This window comes from Nipponia nippon, unplaced genomic scaffold, assembly GCF_047370975.1.
Source record: "Nipponia nippon isolate SJK-2023a ecotype South Korea unplaced genomic scaffold, ASM4737097v1 scaffold_4, whole genome shotgun sequence".
In the NCBI taxonomy this organism is placed as follows: domain Eukaryota; kingdom Metazoa; phylum Chordata; class Aves; order Pelecaniformes; family Threskiornithidae; genus Nipponia; species Nipponia nippon.
Genome location: NW_028262358.1, coordinates 43,913,054 through 43,940,133, shown reverse-complemented (window position 1 = coordinate 43,940,133; position 27,080 = coordinate 43,913,054). Strand labels below are relative to the sequence as shown.

General features: G+C 44.9%; 1 protein-coding gene across 3 annotated transcripts in view; it reads right to left on the bottom strand.

The window, feature by feature from the left end:
- The window catches only part of TARBP1 (tRNA guanosine 2 -O-methyltransferase TARBP1), a 39,256-nt gene extending 35,732 nt beyond the window's left edge, over positions 1–3,524 (bottom strand). For all 3 annotated transcript variants that reach the window (XM_087774984.1, XM_087774982.1, XM_087774983.1), the window contains exons 1-4: positions 2,681–3,524; positions 2,498–2,595; positions 1,546–1,615; positions 462–610 (exon numbers count right to left, since the gene is read on the bottom strand). In XM_087774984.1, coding sequence (XP_087631110.1) covers positions 462–610; positions 1,546–1,615; positions 2,498–2,595; positions 2,681–3,524 — 1,161 coding nt within the window. The remainder of the gene's footprint in view (positions 1–461; positions 611–1,545; positions 1,616–2,497; positions 2,596–2,680) is intronic.
- Positions 3,525–27,080: the final 23,556 nt, after the last annotated feature.

Genomic DNA, 27,080 nt, shown 5'->3' with positions numbered 1-27,080 from the left:
CATTCACGTCCTCACAGGGTTATCTAGCAATGGATCTTCAAAATCCATCCTTGAGTAGGAGACACTTGAAGTCTGTTGACCAGGTTTATCCAAGACTGTTCAATCAATATTGATTAATGATTTTTGAGAGGTTCAGGGGCTCTGAAAATCTGAAGCATCAATCATCCCCCTGAGAACTTCACTTCAGGTAACAAATGTCAATAAACTGGGAGCTAACACTAATTCGAGAGCGTTAGTTTGAAATACGGGAATGAATGACTGCACTCATTCCCTGTAGCCTGGCCATTTTTTCAATTATATATTTGACGCCACTTACATATATTGCTATCACTTGCACAGCTAAATAAGAGGGTACTTGTATAGAATGTGTCTAATTCCAATGTTACTGAGGCAATTAGTGTTAAGATATATTACAAATTAGAGTATCTGTATATTCTGGCAACTAACAGCAACACTCTTACCTCCGAAAAAACAAGTGAATTTGGAAGATGCTTTGTTTCATAAAGCTCCAGAAAATGAAGAATACCTTCCTTCGCCAACGTTTTATTCTCACTCTCAAACATTCGTTTATAGATGCACATGTGCCACGATGGGTGAAACAACCAACAGCCTGTTACGAAAGCACATTCTTCTAAACTGACACAGAAATGACAGTGATACATTAACATACTCTTTATGCAACACCATGTTTTAAGGAAATTCATCAAACTAGCACACAACATACTGACATTCTGGATAACATCACGGGCAATACACAAGATATAATAATCTTTTTTAAATAGTGGTAAGATTTATAAAAATACTCTTCTAAATTTACAATACAAAAAAATTATTAACATGAGTTTCAGAACTTACCCTCTGAATTTTAGTAGTTACGAATTAAAATGACCGACAAATAAAAAACCACATTCCCTTTTCCTGCAACTCTCCTGGTCCCAACATTTTATTCACCTTCAACACTTTCACATTAATAATCCTCTCACTTTACAAAATCTTTGAACTTTAACTTCTAACATCTTGCACTACCTAATTAGATGTGCTCCATTATGCCCTACAACAGATCCCATTACATCTTTCACCATGCTGTCTCAGTGCTCATTTTATTTCTTCTCTCCCTGCTTCCAATGAGCGTTGGGTTTTTTCCCCCCTTTTACAGTTGTGCAGGTGACTTAGCTCATAAGACCTACCCTAAGAATGTCTGGTTTTGTTTTATTTTCACATTAGCTTAAGTAAAACAAAACACAGTGGAAAAAGACCATTTGGTTGGCTTTGCCAACAGAAAAAAATATTTCATGATAACTTAATAAGGAATAAGCATATGCTAGGATTTCTTCTTGTTACATCTCAGAGCAGAGCAGCACTGCCTGTCATGTTTGCCAAGCAACCTATGCATGTAGCACATCCACAAGAACTGGAACAGCCATGCAGAAAACAGCTCATCTGAGAAACAAAACATAACAAAAAGCTGCTACTAAAACAGTAAAGAAAAAAGTGTGACTTAACTGCCTAATATGTAGGAGATGTTTCAGAAAAGTTACATCTTACCTTTTTCCCCCGATACAGCATGCTCATACAAACTGTTTAGTTTTGGTAATACTGGCTTTATGACATGGATCTGAAACGCAAATCAGATGTAATAGAAGCAGTCAGTTTATATCTCAAACCTAAGAACTGGCACTTAGTCACGGGCAAGAATTTACTATCAACAGTATTAATATAGTAACTGACAATATAACTGCATTTAAATACACCTGCAATATCTGTGCAACGCATCCCAGCACTTGGCGTATAACATTCAATTTTAGGTTAGCACTGAAGAAAAACTGATGCTTCTGTGCTACTGTATCGTAAGAACAACACTGGCTAATAACCAACCATTCTATTCATCAAAAGTATAATAAACCAGCACAAGCCTCTGAAATGAAACATTCTGGTACATACCATTTCTCTCAGTTACAGGACAATGACGTACAAATAAAATAACTACAAGGAGGTACTCGTGACTAACAGCTAACCCCACAATACCACGCAACTACGGGAGCCTCAAGTCAGCAGGAATCTTTCTGCCGAGTACACTGGACGCCGAGTCAAACTCGGCCATTTTCATCCAAGGCCGCAAGTGCTTTGCTACACAGATCCCCTTCCACCGAAAGGAGGTGGTTAAGTTGCAAGAGCCTGACGTTCGCTAAGAAAGAGGCTACCCGCTGCCTTGCAATAAGCTGCAATCCAGGTCTGTCTTTCTTAGTTCGACCCACTGCTTTAACCAGAAATATTCCAAAGACAGAGGAGAGTTTTGAATTTATTCCAAATGAGTTACACGTGCTGTGTTTTAAATATTTGAAATGAGAAACAAAAGTATCCCTGTCAAGGCTTGCTTAGGCACCCTCCATCACCGAAACTGGAAATACTTTACTGGATACGAACACTGGCAGCACCTGTGCCAGAGCAGCGCACCGCGGACAAACTGGGACGGGCGCGGATTTTAGGCTGCTCCTACCTGGTTTCCTTCCAGCGTCTCCATCACCAAAATGTAAGTCTCCCAGAACCGCACGAGTTCCTCGTTCCTCTCGGCAGACCACCAGAACAGACTCGCCCCTACGAGGAGGAGGAGATGTTTCCCGCCGCCGCTCGGCCCGGGCGGGGCCGCGCTCGCCCCCGCCGCCCCCCGGCCCGCCCCTACCGTCTCCGCCGTCCGCGGGGCAGCGCAGCTCGGGGCGCTGCCCGCCGCTCAGGTCCAGGGCTCGCTTCAGCAGGTAGCGGGCCCGCTTGCGGCACAGCCCGTCCCGCTCCGTCAGGCCCTCCTGCACCACCCGCCAGAACCGCGGGCAGAGCCGCGCGTCCGGCCCGGGCCCCGGCGGGCCCCGCGGCAGCAGCGCGTCGGCCAGGGCGCTCAGGGCCAGCAGCGCCCGCCCGGCCCGCGGCGGCCCGCCGGCGCCCAGCAGCCCCTCCCAGACGCGCCGCAGGGCCGCCCCGTTGCCGCCCAGCGCCGGCAGCAGCCGCCCGGCCACCAGCGCCGCCGCCGCCTCGCCCTCCCCCTCCTCCCGCACCAGCGCCAGCGCCGCCGCCACGCACCGCCCCACCAGCGCCGGCTCCTCCAGCCGCGGCGCCGCCGCCACCAGCGCCTCCACCGCCGCCTCCGCCCCCGCCCCGGCCCCGCCGCCCGCCGCCAGCTCCGCCAGGGCGTCGCGGGCCAGCCGCGCCGCCAGCGGCGCCCCGCACAGCTGCACGCAGTGCCGCAGCGCGCCCCGCGCCGCCCGCCGCAGCCGCAGCCGCTCCCCGCACGCCCCCGCCGCCGCCTCCCCGCCGCGCAGCAGCGGCCGGCACCGCTCCAGCGCCACCTCCCAGGCGGCCCGCCGCAGCGCCTCGGCCTCCCCCGGCGGCGGCGGGCCGCCCGCGGCCAGGCGCTGGAGCAGGAGGCGCAGCGCCTCCGCCCGCTCGGCGGAGAGCGGGGCGCAGAGGGCCCGCAGCAGCGCGCAGGGGTCCCCGCCGCCGGCCAGCAGCGCGTCGGCCAGCACCACCTCCATCCTGCGGCGGGAGGCAGGGACCGAGGGAGGGAAGGGAGCGCCGCGCCTGCGCGGGCGGGCGGAGCTCCGGGCGGCGGCGGCGGGCGGCTCGCTGCGCGGCGCTGAAGGGAGGCGGCGGGCTGCGAGGAGCGAGGCGGGCGCCTGAGGTGCGGCGCTGCCGCCCGCCCGCCCGCCCGGGTGTGCGAGGGGCGAGGGGAAGGGCGGGCGCCGTGGGTCGGTGGTAGAAGTCGCGGGAGCGTCGTGGCCGCCGTGGCGGGGCTGGGGAGAAGGCGCCTGGAAGGCTCCGGGTCCTGGGGCGGGGTGGTGCCGTGCACCCCCGCAGGGCTGCGTGCGTCCCTTGGCTGCCAAGCACGGCTTGGTCGCCGTGTGCGTGCTCGCAGGCTGAGCACAGGAGGGCTCACAGAGACACCCTGGGTGTCGGGGCCGTGTTCGAGGGGGTGGAGTTCCTTCGTTGTGTGTCTTGGAAACTCGCTTCACGCTTCATGCCCGTTGCAACGCAGGATCAAGCGGCAGTAATACACAAAATGCTCAGGTTTTCCATCTGCCGGGCTTGTTGTTACCCTTTATGCCAATATAAGTTGTTGAAACCAGCCTACGTTGTCACTACAGCACCCCAGAAGTCTGCCTGAATGCCCTGTGTCTGCCTCAAAAGAGACGGGAGGCGTTCCTGGGCGCTGGCGCCCTGCCGTCGCCGTGTTAGGAGGGCCCAGGCCACCGGCACTGGGGCCAGAGAACACCTCCCGAGCAGTTTAATGCTCTAGCGCAGCCGAAGCGTAACTGTGGAAAGCAACCTGATTTCCAGTAAGTCCACTATACGAGATTATGATTCCCTTGAAAAAAATTTAGAGATCGGCGCATCAAAAATGGCGGCAAACCACCCTCCTAGAAGACGTGGTCATAGGAAAGGGCAAACCTGGAACCTTCTGTTCCTGCGAAAGCAATGGACAGTAAATTCCCTGCGCAGCAGCACGGATAACACATGGTTTCCAGTGGGTATGGGAGTTACCTTGGCCAAGCTGTAGTTGCGTAGGCATCTAATGAAGAAGAAAGACTTATTGAAAGTTTTCAGTGTAAGCTCCCACTTGATCACTCTTTCCAAATTGCGAGTGCCATCTCTCCTTTTCCTGGCTGTCCATTTTCTCCAAACTTTATTAGAAATTGGTTATCTTTTGAGGGCCTACCAACTGCAAAATGGCTGAAGCTTCTTATTAGAAGTGGATCTGTAGTGTGACTATATATGTGATATATTGTAGAAAAAGAAGGTGGAAAGGAATTATTTTAAACCTGCTAGCTAATGCAGTTTCCGTAGGCCTTACCACTCTGCATGCGTTCGGTTACATATGAAATACAGAATCTAGGAAAAGCTCAAGAAAACAGTTCAAACTGATACATTTACGTCAATGTAAAGTAAAACATTGTTCTTTGTTTCACATGCAGAAAAACATTTTTCAGAGGAGGAATGAGTATAATGTAAGTAAATAGGATGCTTACCGTAGAAATCTCTTTCATGCCGTAAAACATTTTGTTTGCTTTTCCATTCGCGCTGATGTCTTTAGTAATTCTTCCATTTATTACTTACAGCATGCAGTCTGATGAATTGTGTGTGTTTCTTTTATCAGGCTTGAAAAAGTGCCAAGCAGGGTATCCCTTCTTTATTACTATCTTACTCTTCCTGTCCAAGCACCTGTAAGACTTAACTAAATGAAGCGTTAAAGGTCTGCACAACAAGTAGTAATCAAAACAGAATAAAATACTAGGTGCTGTGCTGTTTCTCCATTATTGTCTGAATTCTGCCTCGCCTTTATTTTTATCACAGTGGGGCGCCAAATCTGAAGTCTTATTACATCAAGTTAAACAGCAGCATTTAAATTTGAACTGTTTCACTGCAGATAGTCTTATCAGACAAAAAGGAGTGGGTGACAAATTAAGCCCACGGGAGATTAGGCTGGGGAGCTTCTGAGTGGAACGTGATGCGGAAAGATAAACAACAAAAAAAAACCCCAAACCAGAAAGGTGGATATGGAGTTAAGAGAGAGAAAAGGAGGAAGAAGGAGCATTTTATAATTTTCAAATGGCAAGAGCCACAGCATTCACACCCTTGTGCCGTACTCATTAAGCGTCCTCATGCTAGGACCCTGAATTTGTGCTTTCCAGCTCTACACCTCCAACATATACCTCTACCTCAACGAAGACCGTGTCCCATTCTGTTTTCTCCGCTTTCCAAGCTTATCCCAACCCCTTCCTGCCTTCCCAAGGCAGCCCTGCTCCCAGCCTCCCAGCCTGCCAGCTGCAGCCAGCTCTAGGATCCCAAAGCCCTTTCGGCCGAGGCTTACCACACCAGCTTCGGCACTCAAAACATCCCACACCTGCCCGTCTCTCATATACTCTGCGCTCCTATGTAGAAGGTACTCCGTATTCCCTGAGCTATCCAGGTCCCCTCCAACCTCAGCATATGGGCTAGATCAAAGGTTGAAATAGCTGGGGGTGTTTTTGGAGAGGACAGCCTGCAGCTGCTTGCTTTATTTCTGCCATATGAGATCTCCTTCAATCAGATTAATCTGTTTTAGAAACCTAAGACTAAAAGGAATTACCTGAGACATGAAAACCAGTCCACCACAATAGCAGAGAGCCCTGAAATAAATGGCCAGTCTGGACATGTCCTCTTCACAGGCTGCTACTATCTATAGGCCGCAAAATACTTCTCAGCTCCCTGTAACAGATGTAGGGCTTACTACACACTCCTCTCCCTTAACCAGAGTCACTCTGTGCCATTTAATACTATTCCTGAGCCTATGGGAGGCAGGACAGAGATGAGAAACATGTATTATTGTTGATTCTTGTCTGAACGTTATAACAGCATCCTTGCTGATGATTTGGATTTCCGGCACATGGTAACTAGCTGACCAAGCTGGGGCTGATTTTACAACTCAGATACTCAACAGTAATAGTTTATTGGTTTTCATCAGGACCCATAACGCTACTACCACCTGCACATTTACAGGTAGTTCTGCACAGTTTATAAGGAGGAGAGTTTAGCTGACCCTGCAGCGTGATTTTCTTTCCTTGCTGGAGTCCATGGGAGCATGTCTGTATAGCGTAAGATCTCTAGTGGGACCGGGGACATAACACAGCCTTTTCTCTCCTCTCCCACTGCGTGCAGGAGAAGTAGATGGGAGATTTCTGAAGAAGAGTCATGCAGAAAATTTCCCGCCACATCCTATCCCACAATAAAATGTGAGAATGAAATTAAAAGCACAGATGTGCTCCATACAGTAAACCTTACCCCAGATAGGTAGATGTATTCACGTCCTCTTCTAGATTTCCTCAGTGCTGTTGTGCAAAAAACCAGCAGCTCACATGGCTTTTACGTGTATCTCGCTCCAAGGCAGCACTTGCAGTGAGGAGCATACATGGGAAGAGGGGACCGGGTACTATGGTAAAGGTTCATACCCAAATACAGACATACATCTGTCTTCTAGGTCTAGGTGAAGCTGGACTAGATGGGTGGAAGTGGAAGAACTAGGAAGCAGCGGTTACTGAGGAACTTATGCTCTCTGCCAGGGGATAAGGAAAAAGAGTTACAAGAGGTGAGAAAGGGAAGGAATAAGGTCACTTCATTTCTGTCAGTTTGCCCTAAAGTCCTTGAACCCCCTTGCTAAGAGGGATAGAGGCAGAAGTGTTCAAACTGAAAGAGGAAATGATCGATATGCAGCCAGGAAAGCTGGTCACAACATTTCTACAAGGTGGCTGTGATGTTATCTCCTGATCCTCTCATACTTGTTTCATTCACTCCCCCTACGTTGCTTCTAAGCCTTTCTTCTGGCTCTTTCACATCACAATGCAAGCATGTCTTAATATTTATCATTTTAAAATGAGACTCAGGTTGTCCTTCCAGCTATCACCTTCTTTTCCTCCTCCCTTTAATTTCTGAACTTACTACCCACTTACGGTAAGCCTGGAGTTTGTCCTCTCCAGTTCCATTTCAGTGTTAATTTCAACACTTGCATCCCAGTCTGGTTCTTACAACCCCGTCTGACTAACAGTATGTCTACTGTTATTACAGTTTGTCAGCTATCACTGCCCACAAGCTACCTGTTGAGTAGCTAGCTCCACGTTTCTGTCACCAAACTCCATTGTGAAATCTGAACAAGCCCTCTATCTGCAGGATTTCCCCAAAACAGGCCCATTCCTATCACCCCACATACTTAAGATTATTGTCTGGGCTGTTGTCGTACCACATCCGCAACCCCTTCCCTGGCTTAACAAAAGCAATCTTACCCTAATTAGATCTTGCCATTGTGAAGAGCTGTTTCTTAGCCTGCTGTTTTGACCTTGCCACCTCTCCCTTTATGCCCCTCTGCTGGCTCCCTGCTCTGTGCTACATCAAACACATGCTGCTTCTTTTCCCTTTCCCTTTCCAGAGCCATTAGTCTGTCCTTCCCCATCCTCTTTAATACCAAGACGTTGACTTCCACACTGACCTACCCATGCTGCCAGTCGCAATTGTCCATATATTAGACTTTCAAGTAAGACTTCATGCTTCATGCTTTTTCTTGTGCTAACTCCCACCTCATTTTCCTCTTCTATACCCCAAACATCCCTTTGTTGTTACACTGACACAAATTTTAGGCAGCACATGGTCTATGGCCTTCTGTGGTCTATGGCCTTCTACGTGGACTGATAAGCTGATCCCCTGTCTGTGCTTATCTTGTCATCTATTTGGGCTGCCTATTTCCCCCAGTGACAATCAGCATGGTACTATTGGTAGAGAATAAGGATAACACTAATTGTGACATATAAACAAATCAAATCAGAAACTGGCAATGTGTCAAGCCACAGAGAAGGAAGGCAAAAGGAGCCTAAGTTTTGCAACTGAGCTTTTACGAGGAGGAGAATAAAAGACAAATGCAAAGGTGGATCACAGAGATAAGTGCTATGAGAGCTGATGTTTTTGTAGCCTTTCATACACCCATACTTCCCCCCATACACTCAAACTTGTTCACACATTGACACTCATGAAGAGTTAGTTCAGATCCAGCTGTAGCTCCAAATTTTTCAACCAGACCCATCTCCAGAGGACTCACAGAAACGAGTGAATCCTTCATAATCTCTGCAGAACAGAAGATGGTGCTGTTGTCACTGACATATGCCTTCCAATTTTTTTTCTGGTGAAAAGAAAGGAAGTGATAGTGAAGAAAAAGAGAGGACAGGGAAGTAAAAGGAAAGGTATAGGAAGAAAGGTAACTGCCATTTCCCAGATTTTTACTGGAGAAATTTAGAAACTCAAAGAGAAGAATGATAAATGCACAGAAAACCAAAAGGACTATCTGAAAGAGAGCCCAGATCTGGAATTTTCAAGAGGTGTTAGTACAGAAGGAGGTATTAGGAGCAATTAGGAGAAGCAGAGAGGTAGCACAGACCATATGCTGGATGTACTCTTCCCCATTTCCCTGAAGATACTATAAACTAGGCTTAGGAAGGTGCTGAATACTGTCAGTTCCCCATTGACTCCGTAAGGAGCTATTATTGATCATCAACACCTGCGAAGATCAGGCTCAGTCTGCCTCGAGCCAGGCATTTGAAAACAGAGACATCAAAAAACAGTGGGAATTTTCAAAAAAAAAGCTTTAAATAATTGAGTGGGGAAGGCGGAAGAACAGAATCAGGCAGGCAATGAGAGGCTGTGAGTGCAGAACGGGCCCTCTTGCACTGAGTCACGGACTGCGCGCTTTCGGCATTCTCAGGGCTGCGCTGCATGGCTTCCTTTCTTTAGCTGCGCAGGACAAAAGAGCACAGGAAAGAAACAGTAAGGTATCTTTAGGACAGTACTGTTAGTATTGTGGTGTGAGATTACCCACATCTAGGTAAGAGATTCCAGCCTGAAGTTCTTCTTTGACTGAGCTACATTCACCAGAAACACACTGATATTCCTGGGCTTTTTAGGATGTTTGCTTTAAAAATGAAGCTAGGGTTCTACTATTGTAACACTGTAAACATCATTTGTTCAGAAGCGGCATTTAAAGGCAGCTGATGAAAAGCAGTTGTGACCAATTAAACATTCCTAATGATGGGAAGTTACAAACCTATACTATGCGGTTTGTCACTGTGAGATACAGAAGGGAAGTTAAGCTGGCAAATCTCTAGTTAGACTTGAGTGCAGCAGAATGGTCAGGAAAAGATGAATTAGGAAAAAGAATTAGATGTAATCCTTTGCCATCTGTCTTTATTTTGCTAACCTACTTGACAGGGCACTACTGAAATCTGCAGTCATTTTTTATCTGCTTCGTGTAGCTGAAGAGCATTTGCTGTACAAACTGGAGTTAAAATGCTTCCCAGTAGCGGTTGGCTTTCCCATTTGTTGACCTCATTTGCTTTCCTTTTTAAAAAAAAATTTAGGACTTTCCATTCAGCTGTAGGCTGCACCATTCATTTTTGATGTCTCCCCCTCGCTAGGACTCAGAGCTGGGTGATAAAGTTTAAATAGATTTTACCGTTGGCTCTACAGGGAAGCAAAAGGGCTGTTAAAATGTACGTAATCCATGCTTCTCTGGCTTTCAGCCTGTAAAGCATACATAGATCTGGAAGAAATGTGACAATTGAGAGAATGTCCAGGTGGTATCACAGTTTCTCCGTAACAGCTTTTGTCTATATGTCTTCATCTATCAAATCATGTAAACACGAGCTTATCTCTAAGCACATGCCTGAATATTTTACTGCCTCTGGATTTTAGTGTACAGGGGATTCTACTGATAATGAACCAGATAAGAGGATCTACTGTAGTGGGCAAAATACTTCGTAGCTTCTGCATAAAAATTTACCAGCTGCAACCCTGGGAGCCTTTAGTCTTTTTAAAGCCCTGGTGTTATTACTGGGAGTAATACTACAGGAAGGTGGATTAAAAAAATTCCCAAATATAACAAAAGCAAACCACAAGCACCAATCCAGTTCTCACTTACTTCCGTGGGAATAGAGCAAAATGCCACTTTATTTTGGGGAGGGAGGAAAGAAGGAAGGAAGAGAGGGCAGGAGGCAGGGAGGAAGCTTTCACTTTATTTCCAACTCCTAGGCATTTTTCCTTGCAAATGTGAAGGTTTGCAACTCACTGTCTTTTCAGCATGCAGGGTATGAAGAACTTTGTAGCTGCTCGGGTTCAGAAAATACAGCATAGGTGAGCAGCTTTTCAGGGATGAGCTAAAGTTCATCTGCTGTCCCTTCTGGGAGCATAGAGACAGCCCGCTAGCTACAGAGAAGTTGTCTTTGGTTTTTCAGATCAGCAGAGGAATTGGTCAGGCACTGTTTGAGAGCAAGGTTATTTCCTCAGGGGGAAGTCAGGAGGTGAAAGGCCCAGACCACTGCTGCCTTCCGTCTCTCACAGTCTTTTACATCAACATAAAGCAAGGGAAAACAGGTTTAAAATATTCTCCTTCATCTTCCATAGTGCTTTAGGTTACGCTGGTTTAACTAAACTCACGAGGAAAAAAACAGAAGTCAGTTGCGTCAAGATGTAATTTTAGCATTTTGACTTGTGCATTTGACTTCAAAGAACTTCTTCCGAGTTTATTTTGAATTTCCCATGCTAAAAATAAAGACAGAACAACTCATCAGTTTAGCTGAGAACAGCAGCTTTGAAAGCATTAGGCAAGAAGAAGCTCTAGTGTTTTGAAAACAGCTCCTAATGCTGTTCTCTTTAATGGGGACGGCTAATCTTCCCTGTTTTCTCATATTCCCAGTGATAAGTGGAAGCCTGCCAGTTATTCTGCAAAACTCCTGACTCATTCCGACATCATTTAGGGCCTTCTTAATTGATTGCAGGATATCTTCAAAGTCAGAGGAGGGCTCTTGTTTGATGCTGTAAAAGGTTTTCCAAGAGGTTACAATCTCTTCAGTTTTTGTAGTACTTTAACGATAGTGGGATCAAAGGACAAACCCCCAGATCAGCTCATTTTTAGAAATACCTCACTTTTACAATTTCATTATAAAGACAGTGGGTGTTTTTTAAAAATATTTTTCAATTTTTAATTAATTCACCTTGGCCTTGCAGGTCTACCTTGGGTTCTCTTCCTGCTGTCCATACAGGAATAGTAAAAAAGAGGCATTTATCACATTGTCACAACATTTCTTTTTTGCTTCACCCTTTATATCTCAATCTTGTAAAAAATTATAGTAGTAATCTTTTACACATTTATGATGTCCTTCATTAAAGTCCATTCAAAGCATTTTATAGACAACAATGTATGAAGCCGCAAAGCACACTGCTGAGGTATTTACTACCACATTTTTACACTCAGGAAAATGTACCGCAATAATCACACAACTTGAAGACCACAATAACTAGTCATCAGGTTTTGGGCAATAGAAACACTTTAATGGAACCCAGCATTCAGAAGCTGAATCATTTTCTGGAAGTATGGCTCTCCTCTAGTAGCTGCCCAAAAAGGGAGGCATCCAAAATAACTCTCCGTCTTTGAGAATCTTGACATTAAGATGTTTTCTTCGACCTCCACCTCCTGTCACTGCATCTAATTAGTTCTCTTTTTTTATTCAGTGTTGCGTAATTCTTGAAACTTCCCACTGTAGAGGCGTAACGCTATATTGTAAAAAAAATTGCTTTCTTCAGAAAAAAGAGATAGCATTTTCCAGAAGCATTTGACCTTAGCCTGGACCCCTTCTAGTTCCCATTGAAATTACTGTATATATGAATGCTCAGGAAAGCTGTTTCTTTGGAGATCTTGCAATCTTTTTCACAGGCAACCGGTTTTATAACACATGCTCATACTGGAGTTAATTTGTAAGCCCACTCTAGAGATCTCTGACCATCTGTGCTTTAAAAAAAATGGTGTTTACAGATCATGGTGCAGATTCTTCCTCATGAAAACATTTGGAAAACAAAAGCCAGAGAGAAAACTCCCAACTTTTGGTTAGCTCTGCAAGGAAGTTCTCAGACGAACTGTCGTAAAAGCCTGTCCTAGATTCAGCATCGTTACCAGGCCAAAGCGCATATTCCTTCTTTACCTTTCTGATGAGATCCTCTCACATACCAGAAAGGTCCTAAACGCCCATGTTGATACATAGATTTTGACACTAAATGCATAAATGTTAGCTAGTTCCATATTCTGCACTGTAAGACATCCTAAAATGTGCTGCTGCTAAGAAAAACAAGTCTAAAAATAGCATTGAAGTGTGTGCATGTTTGACTCTGTGTGTGGAAGGGGAATTCAGCATTTCTCATCTCTTGATAGTTCTATGTGAATATACTCAGTTTATATTATATAAATACTTTCCTCACCTAAACAGCATTGAGGCAGATTCATCCTGGACTATTAAAGATGGAAACATTTGTGTAGCTTCTAATTTGTGGATTACTGTTAAAAAAATGTTGCAAGAGATACTTGGTTAGTCATGGCTTATGATATGAAGTCTGAGCCAAAATCCTGTTTATGCTGGTATGGAGTAATACGGAGTTAAGAAAGAGTCAGTTAGAGACAGGAAACAACCTGCATTTGTCAGTAAAATGTTCTTTTCTTTAGAAAGAAAAATAACCAAAAATGATTTTTTTTATATGCATGAAAACAAATTAAACCTTTCCTTTCTCTTAAAAAATAGCCTCATACCTGGCAATAAATTTGGTAAGATATGACATTTCAGTAAGGATTAGAAATAATTCTTCATTCGGGACTTCATAAGTGACAAAATATACCTGAGAGAAAGGGAGAAGATTAAAATAAGTAATCATGTTCCTAAAAAAGAACCTCAGACTTTTAACTCCTGCAATAGCAAAGAAAACCCAGCAGATGGTGGAAGGAGACCACAGTGCTAAAGGAGTGCGCCTGTCATTTTGTTCCAGTTATGGCCATTAGCCCTTAAAGGAAGTTACTGTCTTATTATTCATAATGCACTGTAAGTGTTTAAAACAAAAATAGGACCAGAACTGTTTCGACTATGCATTTTGTGTCGAAAAATTTAGGTGAGATCATGTAGGGCTGGTTTTGACTAACATGGCAAATGTATTCTTTTTAACTGAGGAACTGAGGCTTTGTTGTAAAGCCAATTGCCATAAATGACAGTAAAAAATTACTTAACTAATAAAAATTCTGGTGGCTGCTTTTATTTTGTGTCTAATTGTTGTTGAGGAGGGAGTGTATTTTATTGTCTTTCTTTTTGGGGGGGGAAGTGTCTTTGTTTTGCAAGCATTTTGATTGATTGTTCAGCTGGTAGCTGAAGATCGTATCTGCATTACCCAAAGATGTGACAAGAAGAAAAAGACATTACACTTTTCAGACCATATTTGCTCTCTGAGTGACAAGACCCTGCAGAGGTCCCTATCTGCAGCACCTTCCTTGTCATGAGTGCCAGCGAAGACCTGGAATCCAGCAATATGTCTGCTGTAATCCTAAGAAATGTACAGTTGGGGGCTGACATCTTGTTTTATCTGGTTCATTCTTTAAATATTCTCTCTAACTTCTATGTCTGGCTTATGCCATATCAAGATAGACATTATCACCGGAGAGATGATCCAGATCAAAGGCACCCTGGTTTTTCCCTGTAAAGAATCAACTGTTACACAAAAAACAGTAACAGCGTTACTGCAATTTTGGCGGCACTTTCAGTAATTAGAATGGGCTTCAGAAATACCAGGACAGAAATGCTGGCAATGGGGAACCCCTCTTTGCAGCGCTCTGCAGAAGCACTGGATGACAGGAGGTAGGTCTGAAGTGTCAGTATGACACACCTCTTCCTACTCATCGTTTTGGCACCTAAATCTGCTGTCCCACAAGCACTCCTTGGCCTTAGCAGAAGGCCCATAAAAATACATGCTCCTATTTAGTTTTCAAACAACTAGGCTTATTTTACTACAGCAGGCTGAACATAAAACTGATGGGAACTTAGGCCCTTCTTTGATTAGTGGACATCCTATCGTTTTTCTGTTCAGGGCACGTATCTCCTGCTGAGTGACTCTAAGTGGGCTTATTTTGGTTGGTAGTTTTTGCAGACTTGGTGACCGTAGCCAGCGGACACCCACTGCTCAAGCTTGAAAAGCTTGCCATCGGCACACCGTCCTTTACAGTCTTCAAAGGTGAACAGTGGTTGCTTATTCCTGCCCTCAGTGCAGTCCCCTAAAAGGATGTATTTATAAGGTGCGCTCCCAAGGTCTGCCAGGGCCACCAGGTACATCACTCCTCCCGCCCTTTGCAGCAGGCAGGGCAGCCAGGCCGGCCACAGCTGCGCTCCCTGATGCGCCGGGGCGCTGCCGCTGCCTGCCTCCTCTCTGCCTCCCACCCAGACTGCCGGCTGCCTGCTACCTGCAGCTCAGCATTTCAGTGCTGCGGGTTTATCCCTTTCTCCGTGCCTCCTGTGCTTCTCATCCAACGCTTGCTAAGGTGAAATTATCCTCTGCCTGAGTATCCAGGTCCATGACAAGTCCCAGCTGGGCACTTCAGTTTTGTAGCTTTGGTCACATTTGAGACCACAGCATTAAACATGAGTAGCACAACCTGCGTGAACCTTTAGGGTACCATTGTACACACTTAACATCTGTCTCATTTTATAGATAATGTACCGGGGTTTTTTTTTCTGTTCAGTTCTTTTGGGAGCAAGGCTATTTTCCTCAGTGTCTGAAGGGGCTGTTCTTTCATGCCAGAGTACTGTACTACTGCGTGTATTATACCTAGAAGTGGGCTTGACATTGGAGTCGGTGTATCGTTCACACGTGATCACAGATGACTGCATTCTGCCTGAGTTCTTCAGCAATGTGTTTTCTGGGGTATTGCATCTATTCCCACAGTCACTGCTCTTTTTCTTCTGCTTCAATCTGTGCCCTGTCAATCAGGTCTGCAGAGTGCGTAATTCACTGCTATCTCTGTGTCTTCTGTGAACAGCAGGTTAATGTATTTGAAGTTTCATGGAAATATGTGTTTATAAATGCTGTATTACATGAGCAAGAACTTATCTGCTCAAGAAAATAGTTTGCATCCCAGAACGTGGTATGTCCAGAGGAAACAGTCTGATAGGAATACCTTCTCCTGCTGGTAGTTCTGGGAGGCCTTTATTTCATCACTCACGGGAGGCTTTGGCTTTCACATGTTTCTTCTGCTTGTCTGTGATTCCTTTCATTGCTGCTAGTCACATTAATGATACCACTGCTCAAGGCATCAGAAGATGGAAGCAGATTGAGCCAGGCTTTCTGTGAGATTGTTTCTCCATTCAAGAACAGAGATGCTATGTATTTTCTTCGTGTTCTTTGGCATTAATAGAATTTCAGGCGTTTTAAGTGCTAATTTGCCTTTGCCATTTGGTGGCAATGCTGTGGTGATGATCGAAGTGAGTAGATTTGAGGATGGATTGTAAGCAAACAGATCTGTGTTCCCACTGCATGGGATATTCTGCCTGCTAAAGTACTCCATTGCTTTAAACTCACCCGTTGACCAGAAGCCTGAGTAGCAGCTCAGATAGCCAGATTTGGGGTGAGAAGGTGCATTCCTGTTCTCCCCATGGACTGTGGGAAGAGCAGTGTGTTTCCACTTCTTTGCTGGTTGCCCTATACATGCCACAACAGCCCATCTAGCCTCTGTCATATTTGGCTAGCCTCTGTCATATTTGGCCAAGACAGGGTATTACTGGCTTCCTCTGCACAGACTGCAGCTCCAGAGAAGAGCTGGGCAATTCCCAAAGAAAGTGTCCATTCCCTGCAATATGGGTATTGTGATTTCCTGTACATTCAACCTGTCTCAGCAGATCCAGTGCCCTTGAAAATGGGAACATTTCCCCCTGCTTTCTGGCCTTGCCAACAGAAAAAACGGAGGTCACCACATGATTTCATCTTGGATTTCTTCCAAATCCTTTAAGCAGTGAACTTGGCTTGACTGAGGCTTTCTGTGTCTTTACATTGTTTCTGTCAGATTCACATTCAGCTGCCGCATTTTTGGGCTGGGTACAGTGGCAGCTATAAACATGTCAGCCTTTTTCTTCATTTTGGATACCCAAAACATAGCGTGAAAGCTTCAGAGGCATGTGCTGATAGTGATGTGGGGCTGCCAGCAGCAATCTAAAATGCTCGCCAGTAGTTTATGATCACACTCTGCTCAAGTGGTTTCCTATTCATGGTTACGCTGACAACACCTTGTACTTGTAGGTATTATTGAAAGATTTAGCTTTTCTGTTTGGATATATCTCTCTCTTCTGCTGGAGATACTAAAATTGAGCTATAGGTTAGCAAGTGGAACGTGTCTTTTTCTAAGGGGTAGCGCTCCTCATTAGCAATATGTTATATATCTGCTTCTTTATTAAAGGTAGGATAATTAAGTGTGTGCTCTTTCACATGTGTGATAGTTGCATCCTGTGATGATACCAGTTGTCCATATTGCATCTTTATTCAGGAGCTGTATCAATGATTTGCACATATGTGAAAACTGTGGAAGAAAAGTTGTCAGATAGGTTACAAATCCCAACAGACTCTGGATGGAGCCTGTGCATTTGAGAGTAGGAACCTGCTGTATTGCTCCAGATTGCTGAGGTCGGTCCCGGCCCTTGGGAGATCAACAGATGTCTCATGCAGGGCACTGCAAACAATCCCAACACCATTACGTTTGTATTCAGCTCCAGATCTATTCCTTCACTGTTTCTAGCTGACAGATAAAGATGGAATCATGATGTATCACAGCTTCTGCCACACGATCTCTGCCTCCATCCCCAGAATATCAGCAGCCATTACATTGATCCCTCAGAGTCCTTTTAATACATCTTGCTGACAGCGCTGATGCTCTCCCACCTCACATCTGATCCCAGTGGTGCTCTCAACCACTTGCATCTGCTCTTTTCTGAATGTGGTGAGGTAGTTTCTTTCCGTATCCAACAGTTCTTGTCAATACCCCATGTACCATGAATACGTTTGTTCTCGCCAAGCCGGATATTTCCTTGCTTGTAGCCGTTCAGATGAACACTCTTTTAGTGCTTGTTGAAGTTACTTCAGTCTTCAGAAAGGCGTAGGTTGTCTGGCTTCTCAGCATCCATACTGCTTATGTGACTTGTGGTAGCCCTGACATGAGTTAAAGATGTCTTCCTTTTCCGTTCCCTCTACTGCTCCAATTATTTTTCCCTTTTATGCTGTAGTCACTCCTGGAGGCACAAGTTGTAAAGATGGAAATAGATGAAGGCAATTGTATGCCTGGAAGACATCCTCCCCTTCAAACACTTCTCGGTATGCCTCCTAACAGCTTCATTGCAGGGATGCTAGTGAATATTGCCAGCTCAGCACATTTAATATTTTTTTAAATTTGTTCTGCTTGCATTGCCTGCATGAATTGTTTACTTCAAACTCAGAGCCCCTGTGTGGTGATGAATTCACTGGGTGCAGCTGAAAGCCAGGGATCTGGTGTTGCCAGCAACACTGATTTGACTTGCCTTTTACTCTGCCTAATGGCATGGGGTCATCGCATTGCTTTAATTCAGCTTTGCATGGTTATAATTCCTTTCCCTCCTTGGCATCGCTCTAAGGAAGCCTTTGCAACCTAACGCATTTAGTAATGTCCTACTGTCTCCCTAGCATTCATTCTCCTGACTAAGTGCTGTTGCTGTCTCTTGGCACATAGCTCAGAGTTTTATTTTTGCCCTTTTGCACCATATGAACGTCATTGCTGTGCAAACTTTCCTATCCTGTGCACATTTTTCTCACAGCACCAAAGGTCTTCCCTGATGTTCTCTGCTTCGTATTTAGGCATTTGTTTTTGATGTTATTTTATGCTTCTCAGTTCTGCCTTCTGAGCTAATTGTGTCCATCCCACTTATGCACCTGCTTTTGGCTGGGTGCTTTTGCAGCAGCTTTAGGCACTCCTGTAGTTTACTAGCAGTGAGGACAGCTTTTCTTTCAGCAGTCTCGTTGCACTTTTTTCCCACTTATGAATCTACCACTAATTACTTCAGGTTTTAAGATTGCATACTCGCATGAGTCAGCCATTTTCTGCACAGTTTGGCAGCGTACCAATCTATTGTTTCTCCAGCTTCTTGATTACACAACTGTGGGGCAGATACCTTCTCTATGTGTCATTTTTCTGAGGACTGGAAATGCTTCTGAGACATTTCTAGGATTTTGCATGGGGTTCTTCCAGTCTGCAGTTGGTATGCATCCAGATGCTGCAGAAACACGTGGGAGCCATCGCCCAGTACAGCCAGCAGCATGAATGGGCTTATTTTGCCTTCCTGTTTACCCAGCCCCATGGCAATGGGTCCCATTTCCCATGTGACTCTAAGGAATGGCTAGCAGAGCTACTGCCCATACTTCCTCTTTCATTTTCTGCAGCTTTGGGACAGGAACCTGATGTGAACCCACGATGTCTTCTCTGTACTTCTGTGTTTTGGGGAAGTGTAGGGTTGTCTCTTTTTTTCCCAGTCTTCATAGCTGCCTATGACACGTGCCCGCCTAATCTCTTTTGCCACCATATCCAATGTCCATACTGGCACTGAATATGATCCTGACACAGAGAACCAGGGAGGCAACGCTGGTTGCTGGTCCCTGTCTTCTCCCCTTTCCCTCCTCCTCTGGGACTGCTACAGCGCTAAGGAGCTCCCCTGCTTTCAAGCAGAACTACCTCCTCTCCTGGAGCTCACGCAGCCCATCCCAAAAGGAAATTGCCAGCTCTTCATTTGTGGTGCCATGGCAGGCTCTAAACAGTCAACCAGGGAAGGACTGCTGTAATGGAGAGTGTGGATTTTGTACAGGAGTCAAAGCAAGAGACAGCTGTGCAGCCTGAAAGATGATCAGAAGATAAAATGGCAAAGGCTGAATTTCTAAAGACATTCTAATGCCAATTAGAAATCTGAAATCTTCCTGGCTTGCCCTGCCCCAGAAATTCAGATCAAATAATGCACTGAGTTGTTCCCACAAAAGGAACTGGAAATTCAATAGGTCAGATTGTCAGCTAGAATAAGTCCACTGACTCCAGGGGAACTACTCTGCTCTCTGTCATCAGAGAACCTGGCCTCATGACCATGAGCCGCAGATTTTCCGCATGGCTGTTTCCTTGGGACTTGCATCATCTCCCTGCACAACAAGGAGAGTCCAAGGTCCCAGTGTAGGAGGATTTTTAAGGAAGCAAAGCAAGAGACCCAAAAAAAGCTCAAGTTCATGTTGTGCCTCCATAATACCACCTGGTTTAGTAGACTTGTGGATCAATACCTTCCCACATCCTCAGGTGCCACGTGACTGGTGTCAGATCTCAGTGCTCAGTCCTTCAACTCCCCCAGAAATGGGGAGTGTCAAGGACCCACAGAGCAGCTGGGCTATGGCTTTGTTTCTAGGCGGTCCCACCCCTCTGTGATGCAGTATGCGCAGGATCGGGGTACAGACAAAGAATGCCTTAAAAACGTTGGTTTCCCTTACTGCTGTCTCCTGACCTGCTCTTCATTAATATAGAAAGGAATATCTTGTATCTCAGTCTTACAGTGAGAACCCAAATCATAAAATAACATGTAGGATTTCTAGGATGAGCAATGCCAATGTAAATGAGTTTTAGAAATTCTTCCTGAATTTCCCAAAGCGTGACATTCGCCCCTAGGCAGAGAGCCTGCAGACAGTTCTGTGCATCAATTAATAGGTGTTAAGTCACCCATTCAGCCTCATGTGGGCTGCTCCATCAGTGAGATTCAGCTAAAAATCACACTTAGAAAGAAGAATTTCAGTGCTGCTATGAAGAAGAATGATCATTACCTAACACACCTCTCCTTGCAAAGGCATGAATTCAATGATTTACTAGTTCTTTCCCATTGCTGACTACTGTGATCTTATACGCTGTATATCATATTAACAAAATAAGAGCTTTGGTGTGATCCCTTCCTGCCCCCTGCTGTCACCCTGAACCTTTTATGTGAGGACTGAAAATCTGAACTGTTTGTTTTAAAATCGTCAGGACAGCAGGGGAAAAACTCTTAAAAAAATGAGCTACTAATTATTAATGTGAATGCTTTTCACATCCATCTCCTACTAACTATCTCAATGGAATGATTCAGTTGAACATTGCGCAGTGAGAAGATCCATTTGTCATACTTCTTTAATTTTTTATCCATTTGTAAAGCATCCCAAAACCTAGCCAGCAGTAAAACAGCAGAGAAATTGCCCAAGGCGTCCTCTTAAAGAAGCAGTATGGGCTGGGTTCTGTTCTGCCACAGATTAGTCTAAATCGGTAGTTATTCCATGATGTCAGTGAAACTGAACTGCCGAAATGCAGAGGCGAATCTGGCCCCATGATCTAATTTCGTGATGAAATTGCTAGTGTAAATAATGACTGTTGCTGTTCAGCTCTTCCCCCCCCACTCCCCAAAGTGCTTTAATGAATAATGAATTTTATGAATAAGCTTTAATGAATGACTGAATACATTTTAACGGCCAAACTAATAAGAACCTAAGTTAGAACACTTTCCTTCACACTTTCCTCTCCTCCTATAGCTCCCCTGCCTTCCTTTGCTTCTGTGAACCAGAGAATTGCCCCTTTAAACTACCTGTCAATCACACATACAATTACCACATCCCAGCAGGGATTATCAATCTGCAAAAGTGGCCAGTTTATAATTCCAGGAAAGACATTCCATATTTGTTTTCAACATCTAACTTATGTTCCAAAATGCAAGTGCTGAAACAGAACAAACCTTTAAGCACTTATTCCTTCCTTCCCCCCGCCCCGAGATTAAAATCCATTCATTTCAATCAAGTCATTCAGAGGAAGACTGTAAAATGAATGACATAATTAGCCACTTAATATAGTGCATATGGAATTTTAATTCCAGCTGAAAATCAGAGAGGCTTTTCTAAAGCTGTTCACTGGCAAGAAAAATAGTGGTATTTGAAGACAGCCGACACTTTTCAGTTTAGTCCTACTTTTTTGTTTGGGCTCCCTAGTATTACCAAAGCATTACCAAATAAACCTTCTTGACTTCCATCAGAAGCGGGCAAATATACCATTACAGATGGAAGAAGCCGGGAAGGCAGTGAGACTAAGGACCCAATTTTGCCAGGGTAAAGTGCAATCACAGAGAACGAAGTGACTGCTCGTCTTACTGAATACTATGGGAACCAGTTTTGGGACAATTTTCTGAAATGTCTTCCAAGTGGCTCAAGCACAACTTTCAAAAATGGAGGCACCTCCAATCAGTCTGTACTTCTGGTAATACTTAGTCATGCACCCAAAGTCATATGAATAACATGTATCTGATCCAGCAGCAGTTTTAAACAGACGCCTTCTGACCAAAGCAATGGGATTTTATGGGTGCAGCTTAAAAATTAATCAAAATAAACAAATAAAACACCCCTTTCAGGAGAGCTAGAAGGCAGCTGGGCAGTTTGCTATCTGATGAACTTGACTGTCTCTGTAACCAGTCCATCCTGTTCAATCCTGCTGGCCACCCATTTCTGTCCTGCTTGTATTGACATATTCCGTAGGCTTTTAACCATGTTACTGAGTCAGGTAACACTAAAAGATGACCCATTAGCCAGTTAGATTAAACAAGAGACACTGAACAGCAGATAATAGCCAAAGGGTAGGGAATGGGAACAAGTCAACATTACTCAAGGGGTTAGCAAGATGTTCCAAAATGTAATCTCAGTGTTCATTTCATTGAGTAAATATACAGTCAACCCCCATTTGCACAAGCCTTGATCACATGAAGTAATCATTTCTGGGGCAAAAAGCCACATTCCACCAGTGTGGATTTTGTGTAACAAAATACTCTCCCCGACATGCACTCCTCCCAGGCTTTGGGAGCAATTTCATTTACCTGCATTACTTTCACTGCCCACTGATTGCTCTCAGATCCATACGCCCATACCATGGGGAATGCAGCAGGAAGTTTAGTGGTTCTGCTATGAAAAAAAGGCCCAAGAAAACACTGGAGACAGAGGGAAAGGTTAAAAAAGCATGTGTTTAAAGTGTTGAAATCCCCTGGCATTGATCTACACAGCAAATTACCTCAATTGTACTCGTCTTCCTTTTTTTTTTTTTTTTTGTTCTTTTTGTGCAAACCAAAACAACCATATTAAAAATATGCTTACCAGTATAAATATATATTCTTTATGTTCTTTTTTTGGTTTGGGTTTGTTTTTTTTTTGCAAGGATTGAACTGAACTTTATGAACCTGATTTGCTCTTTAGAATTTGAGTTGCATGTGAGAGTTTTTTTCTTATTTTGTTCTGAGAGGGGGGTGAGGAGGAGATTCCTGATCCAGACTAATGGAAACCTTTGAGGGTTCCTCTCATATCACATCATGTCAATCCCATGCACTTTAGCAGTTGCGTAACTCCAGTCACTGCGACGTTATTCTAAGCCTAATCTGGCATAACTCATCGATGGGGGAAAAATTAAAAGTGAACCTGCTCAATAAAGCAGCAGAAGGTCTTTGAGGAGATCTGCAGCACCTAAACTCTAAAAGGTCCTGGGGCCATTTTCCTGAAGAGTTGTCTGAGTTGAACAGAAGGAGCGCAAATTCTTGTATTGCAACTGGCACACACAAGGTGGAAGGTGTGCACCAAAATTCCGGCTTTTTCTTCCACGTCCCACAGGCAGTGCGAATCAACAGGGTTGTTGGCTCGCTGGGGGAGAGGTACAGGCCTTGCAACACCACTGGAAACCCCTTCCCAGGACGCTAGTGCAGGAGCTTAAGCCAGCAGTTAAGTGTCACATGCCAATCTTTCACTCTGATTGCTACACAGGATTGATTGGGAAAGAGAAGGGAACGGTCCAGTTTTTCCAGAATTCCAGCTCTCAGCCTCTTGGGGACTTGGTGCTGAGGCAAGAGCCACTGCTCTGATCCTTTGTGTAACCAGGCTGCTGGTCTCGCACGCCGATGCTCTGTTAACCTCTGGAGCCCCACAGCCTCTCACCTTGCAGCTCTCCAGCATGGTCCTCAGCTGTTAAGCATCAGATCTCAAAGCAAAATGCAAATATTTTATTTTTAAATGTTTATAAAGGTCCCATCATGACATCCCTGGCCTCATATAATAATCAATAAAATACACCAGCAAAGGCCTGCAGACAGTTAAGAAGTCTCACTGCAGAGTTAAATTGTACAAGACCTCCAAAATCATCCTTTCCAGCCTGAGCCAACACAGAGCCTGGCATCGCACTCTGACAGTCAGCGTATCTGGAAGCAAATGAGGGACCTGCCAGCGATGCCTGGCAGTCTTGGAAGTGTAATATTACAAAGACTTATAAAAATGCATCTTAGAGTGTCTTGCTTCCATGCACCACTTTTTTTCTCCTTTAATTATTTGTTGTTTTTAACTGCAGGAAGCACCCTCCTGCCCTTGGAACAAGAGCAACTGTGTCACAGAGATCATGGTCCCTTTGAAGTTCATGCAGTTACAACATTGATGTCCCACTTCTGTCGCAAACTGTCACTGCACATCTGGTCTGGTCGTGTCTGCTTTCTGCATGCCCTTTCCTGCTTAGGGATCACCTTGAGAGGATGTCGCCCTCCATCCAGCGGCTGGTGAGCAGCCATGGTGGCACCTGTCCAACGGAGGAAACTGATGAGCCATCATCTTTCCCCATCCAACACCAGCAGGGCCCTGGCTTGATTGCCCTCATGAAAATGCTGCATCCAGATGGAAATTGCCACTTGGAGAAAACTCCCCAAAATGCACGTACCCATAGGATGCTACTGGGCAAAAACAACAAGAGGAGTCTGTTTATGTCTCTAAAGCCTGCCTCCGTGCTAATTTGACTTCAGGTCTTGTTATTCCTGTTGTGCTCACCGCAATATCTTACCACTGTCAACAAGAGGATTTATGAGGGTGGCCAAGCACTGACTGACTCAGCATGGTTGGAGCTTAAGAACTCCAGAAGGATGGATGGACAGAAGTCGGCATGGAGGAGAGCGTCACCAGCATTCAGCCCAAAATGCCTGCAAGGGGAAGCTCTTCTACAAAATACAATACAGCATCAGGCAAATTTAAACTCCTTTTCTCAGCTACAACCTCTCCATCATTCTGGACAAAGATTGGAGGCTGTTTCAGCCTGACTGGTGTTTAATAGTCCCTGGCCCACTCTGTGAGATGCAAGAGACATGCACCATGGCAACATCAAGGTTCAACACGCTGCTTTCCCACAGTATTGAATCTTGAACTACTGACCGTGCTCGCCACCTTTGCACCACGCTTCCTGAGTGGGTTAGACCCACAGACCTTCTCTGCTCCCCTCCATATTACAGACCCACAGCAATCTCCTAATCTCCCTGCTCAAGAAGTCAACAAATAATAAAAAAACTTGTGTCATGTCTTCCACAATACACACACTTCTGATAATGGCAGATGTAGAGAAAAGCTGTAGAAAAGGTGGATGAGGTAGTCTCTGCGTACTGCCTAGCTGGGAGGACATTATTTCTGCATAGTTTCCTGGGCTGCCATTTCAAACATGATGCTTTGAGTGGGATTTGTCTCACCCTGCTTTAGATATCTACATCTGAGCCAGTCACCTTTCATATTCAATGAAGAGAAATAGGCATGTCTGGGGTGTGAATCATCTGATTTACTTTATACATCTCCTTTAGACTAAGATGTATCACACCCCAGAAGTGCTTATTTTTCTCCATTGACTATAAAGGCAGTCAGGATGAATACTCAGATACAGACATCTACATTTGGCCAGGTGACTCTTACCCTGCACCTTCTGGGAAACAGCTTCAGGTAACATCCTCCGCACAGGCAATCACTACCCTGGCTCTGTCATTCACCTGTGTCATAGCCTAAAACCAGGACAGTTGTTCACTCATGCTCCCACCCCAAAATCTACTACACGCCCAAAGCCAGCACTGAGATCTGAACACCAGTCTTTGCTAGAAGAATCTACAGAAATTAATGGGGGAAATAATCGGGAAATGTATTACTGTATTGAAGGAAATCCCAGAATGGAAGGGTAGAATCAGAGTAACATGCATGGAGGGAATTATCATTATCGGCATAGAAGATGGGATCCCATTAAAAACACTCAGTTCAGGGTGAGGGCTAAGGGGGCATCCTCATTTCCATTGGCAACCGTAATACCAGGGACCACAAAAATAGAAGAGTTATCAACTACCAGCAGCTTTTGAATTTTTCACAAAACCCAAGAAAAAAAGGAAAAGGAAACTACATTCATCCCCACAGGGCTCTGTGAAGGCAGGTATTGGTAAGGCTGATTCCTAGTGCATTCCCAACGCTGGAGACCTGATGTGCAGAGAGCGCAGGGAAGTGGCAGAGGCAGATTGCCTGTTGGCACAGCGCTCCACTACAGCCTTCCACCTACACAAGGACAGCCATGTCAACCAGTGATCAATGGCCTGTCTCCCTACAGTGGATACCCATTTCAGCCCATAGCCATCAGCAGCCTGTGAAGTCTGCTGAAGTCTAGCCCTAGTTCAGTTATATCCGCCTTACATTTGTATGATATTCTTATTTATCTGCTTTTATTCGTATCATCAGCCACGCACTGCTTATATTTATCACGGGCAAGCTGATTGAAAGATTTCATTGAGGACCAGCTCATCTCATAAATTTGACACCCAGCAGATGCTGTGGTTTTTCAGTGAAATCAATTAGAAACGTTACCTTGCCTGGGATACATTAATTACCCACAATGCCGTTTCCTTGACCCATCCAGGCGTTTTCACAGACATGCTTTGTGGATGTCCTTAAGGTTCAGAAATCTCCCTGCCTCCTGTTCCCATCCATGCCCTCAAGAGCACTCACTTGCCATCAGAGGTGTCAAAAAATACAGCATACACTTTTCACATGAGGCACGTACGAGCCAGAAATAACTACTGTTTCCATTCGGCGTGGCTATCTACCCTTTGGTCTTCCAAGCATTCACTGTACCCACATTCTGCAGCTATGCAAGGGAACATTCATTTGCTCCTTTTCCTGGCCCAAGCCTCCAGCAAGAGATTTCCTAAGTCAGGGCACAGGAGGACAAGCTGAGTTTCTGCAACTGACAGAGTCATAGCACTGTTGATATCCATTAGCACAGACTTATAAAATGTCCAGGACTAACGTGAGTTTTGGTTAAAAACAAACAAAAAAGATTTTTATAACATTGATGAAGTATTAAAAGATTGTTTCATTTTTACAAAGACAATTCAAAACATCTGGAATCTCAAATAAGTCTCTGTATGTACTGTTGTAGCCCAAGTTCCCTGATATTCATGGAATTTCCCCTGCACTTCACTCTGAGCAGAGCTGACTGGATGAGGTGAACCAGGCTTCTTTCCTGCGTTAGGAGAAACAGCTGGACACAGAACTTCTGCTTTGCATGGACAAACACAGCTAGCTGACGAGCCATTTTTAATAGGAACATTTGGCTGAGCAGCCATCCCCAAAACCAGGCCTGAGTTTCTAAATCCTCTGGCATCACAAAAGGACGTGTGACAACCTTCTTCGGGGGGCTGGCGTAGCTCTCCTATGCTACCACAGCGCCTGTCACCCTCTCCCTGCAACTTATGAGTTGACTCACCTGTCGATGACTCATTTCAAACTATACTCTGAAAACAAAAGGCAATATGTTCAGTGCTGGCTCTCGAGATACGCTAGTTGCTGCCAGTGCT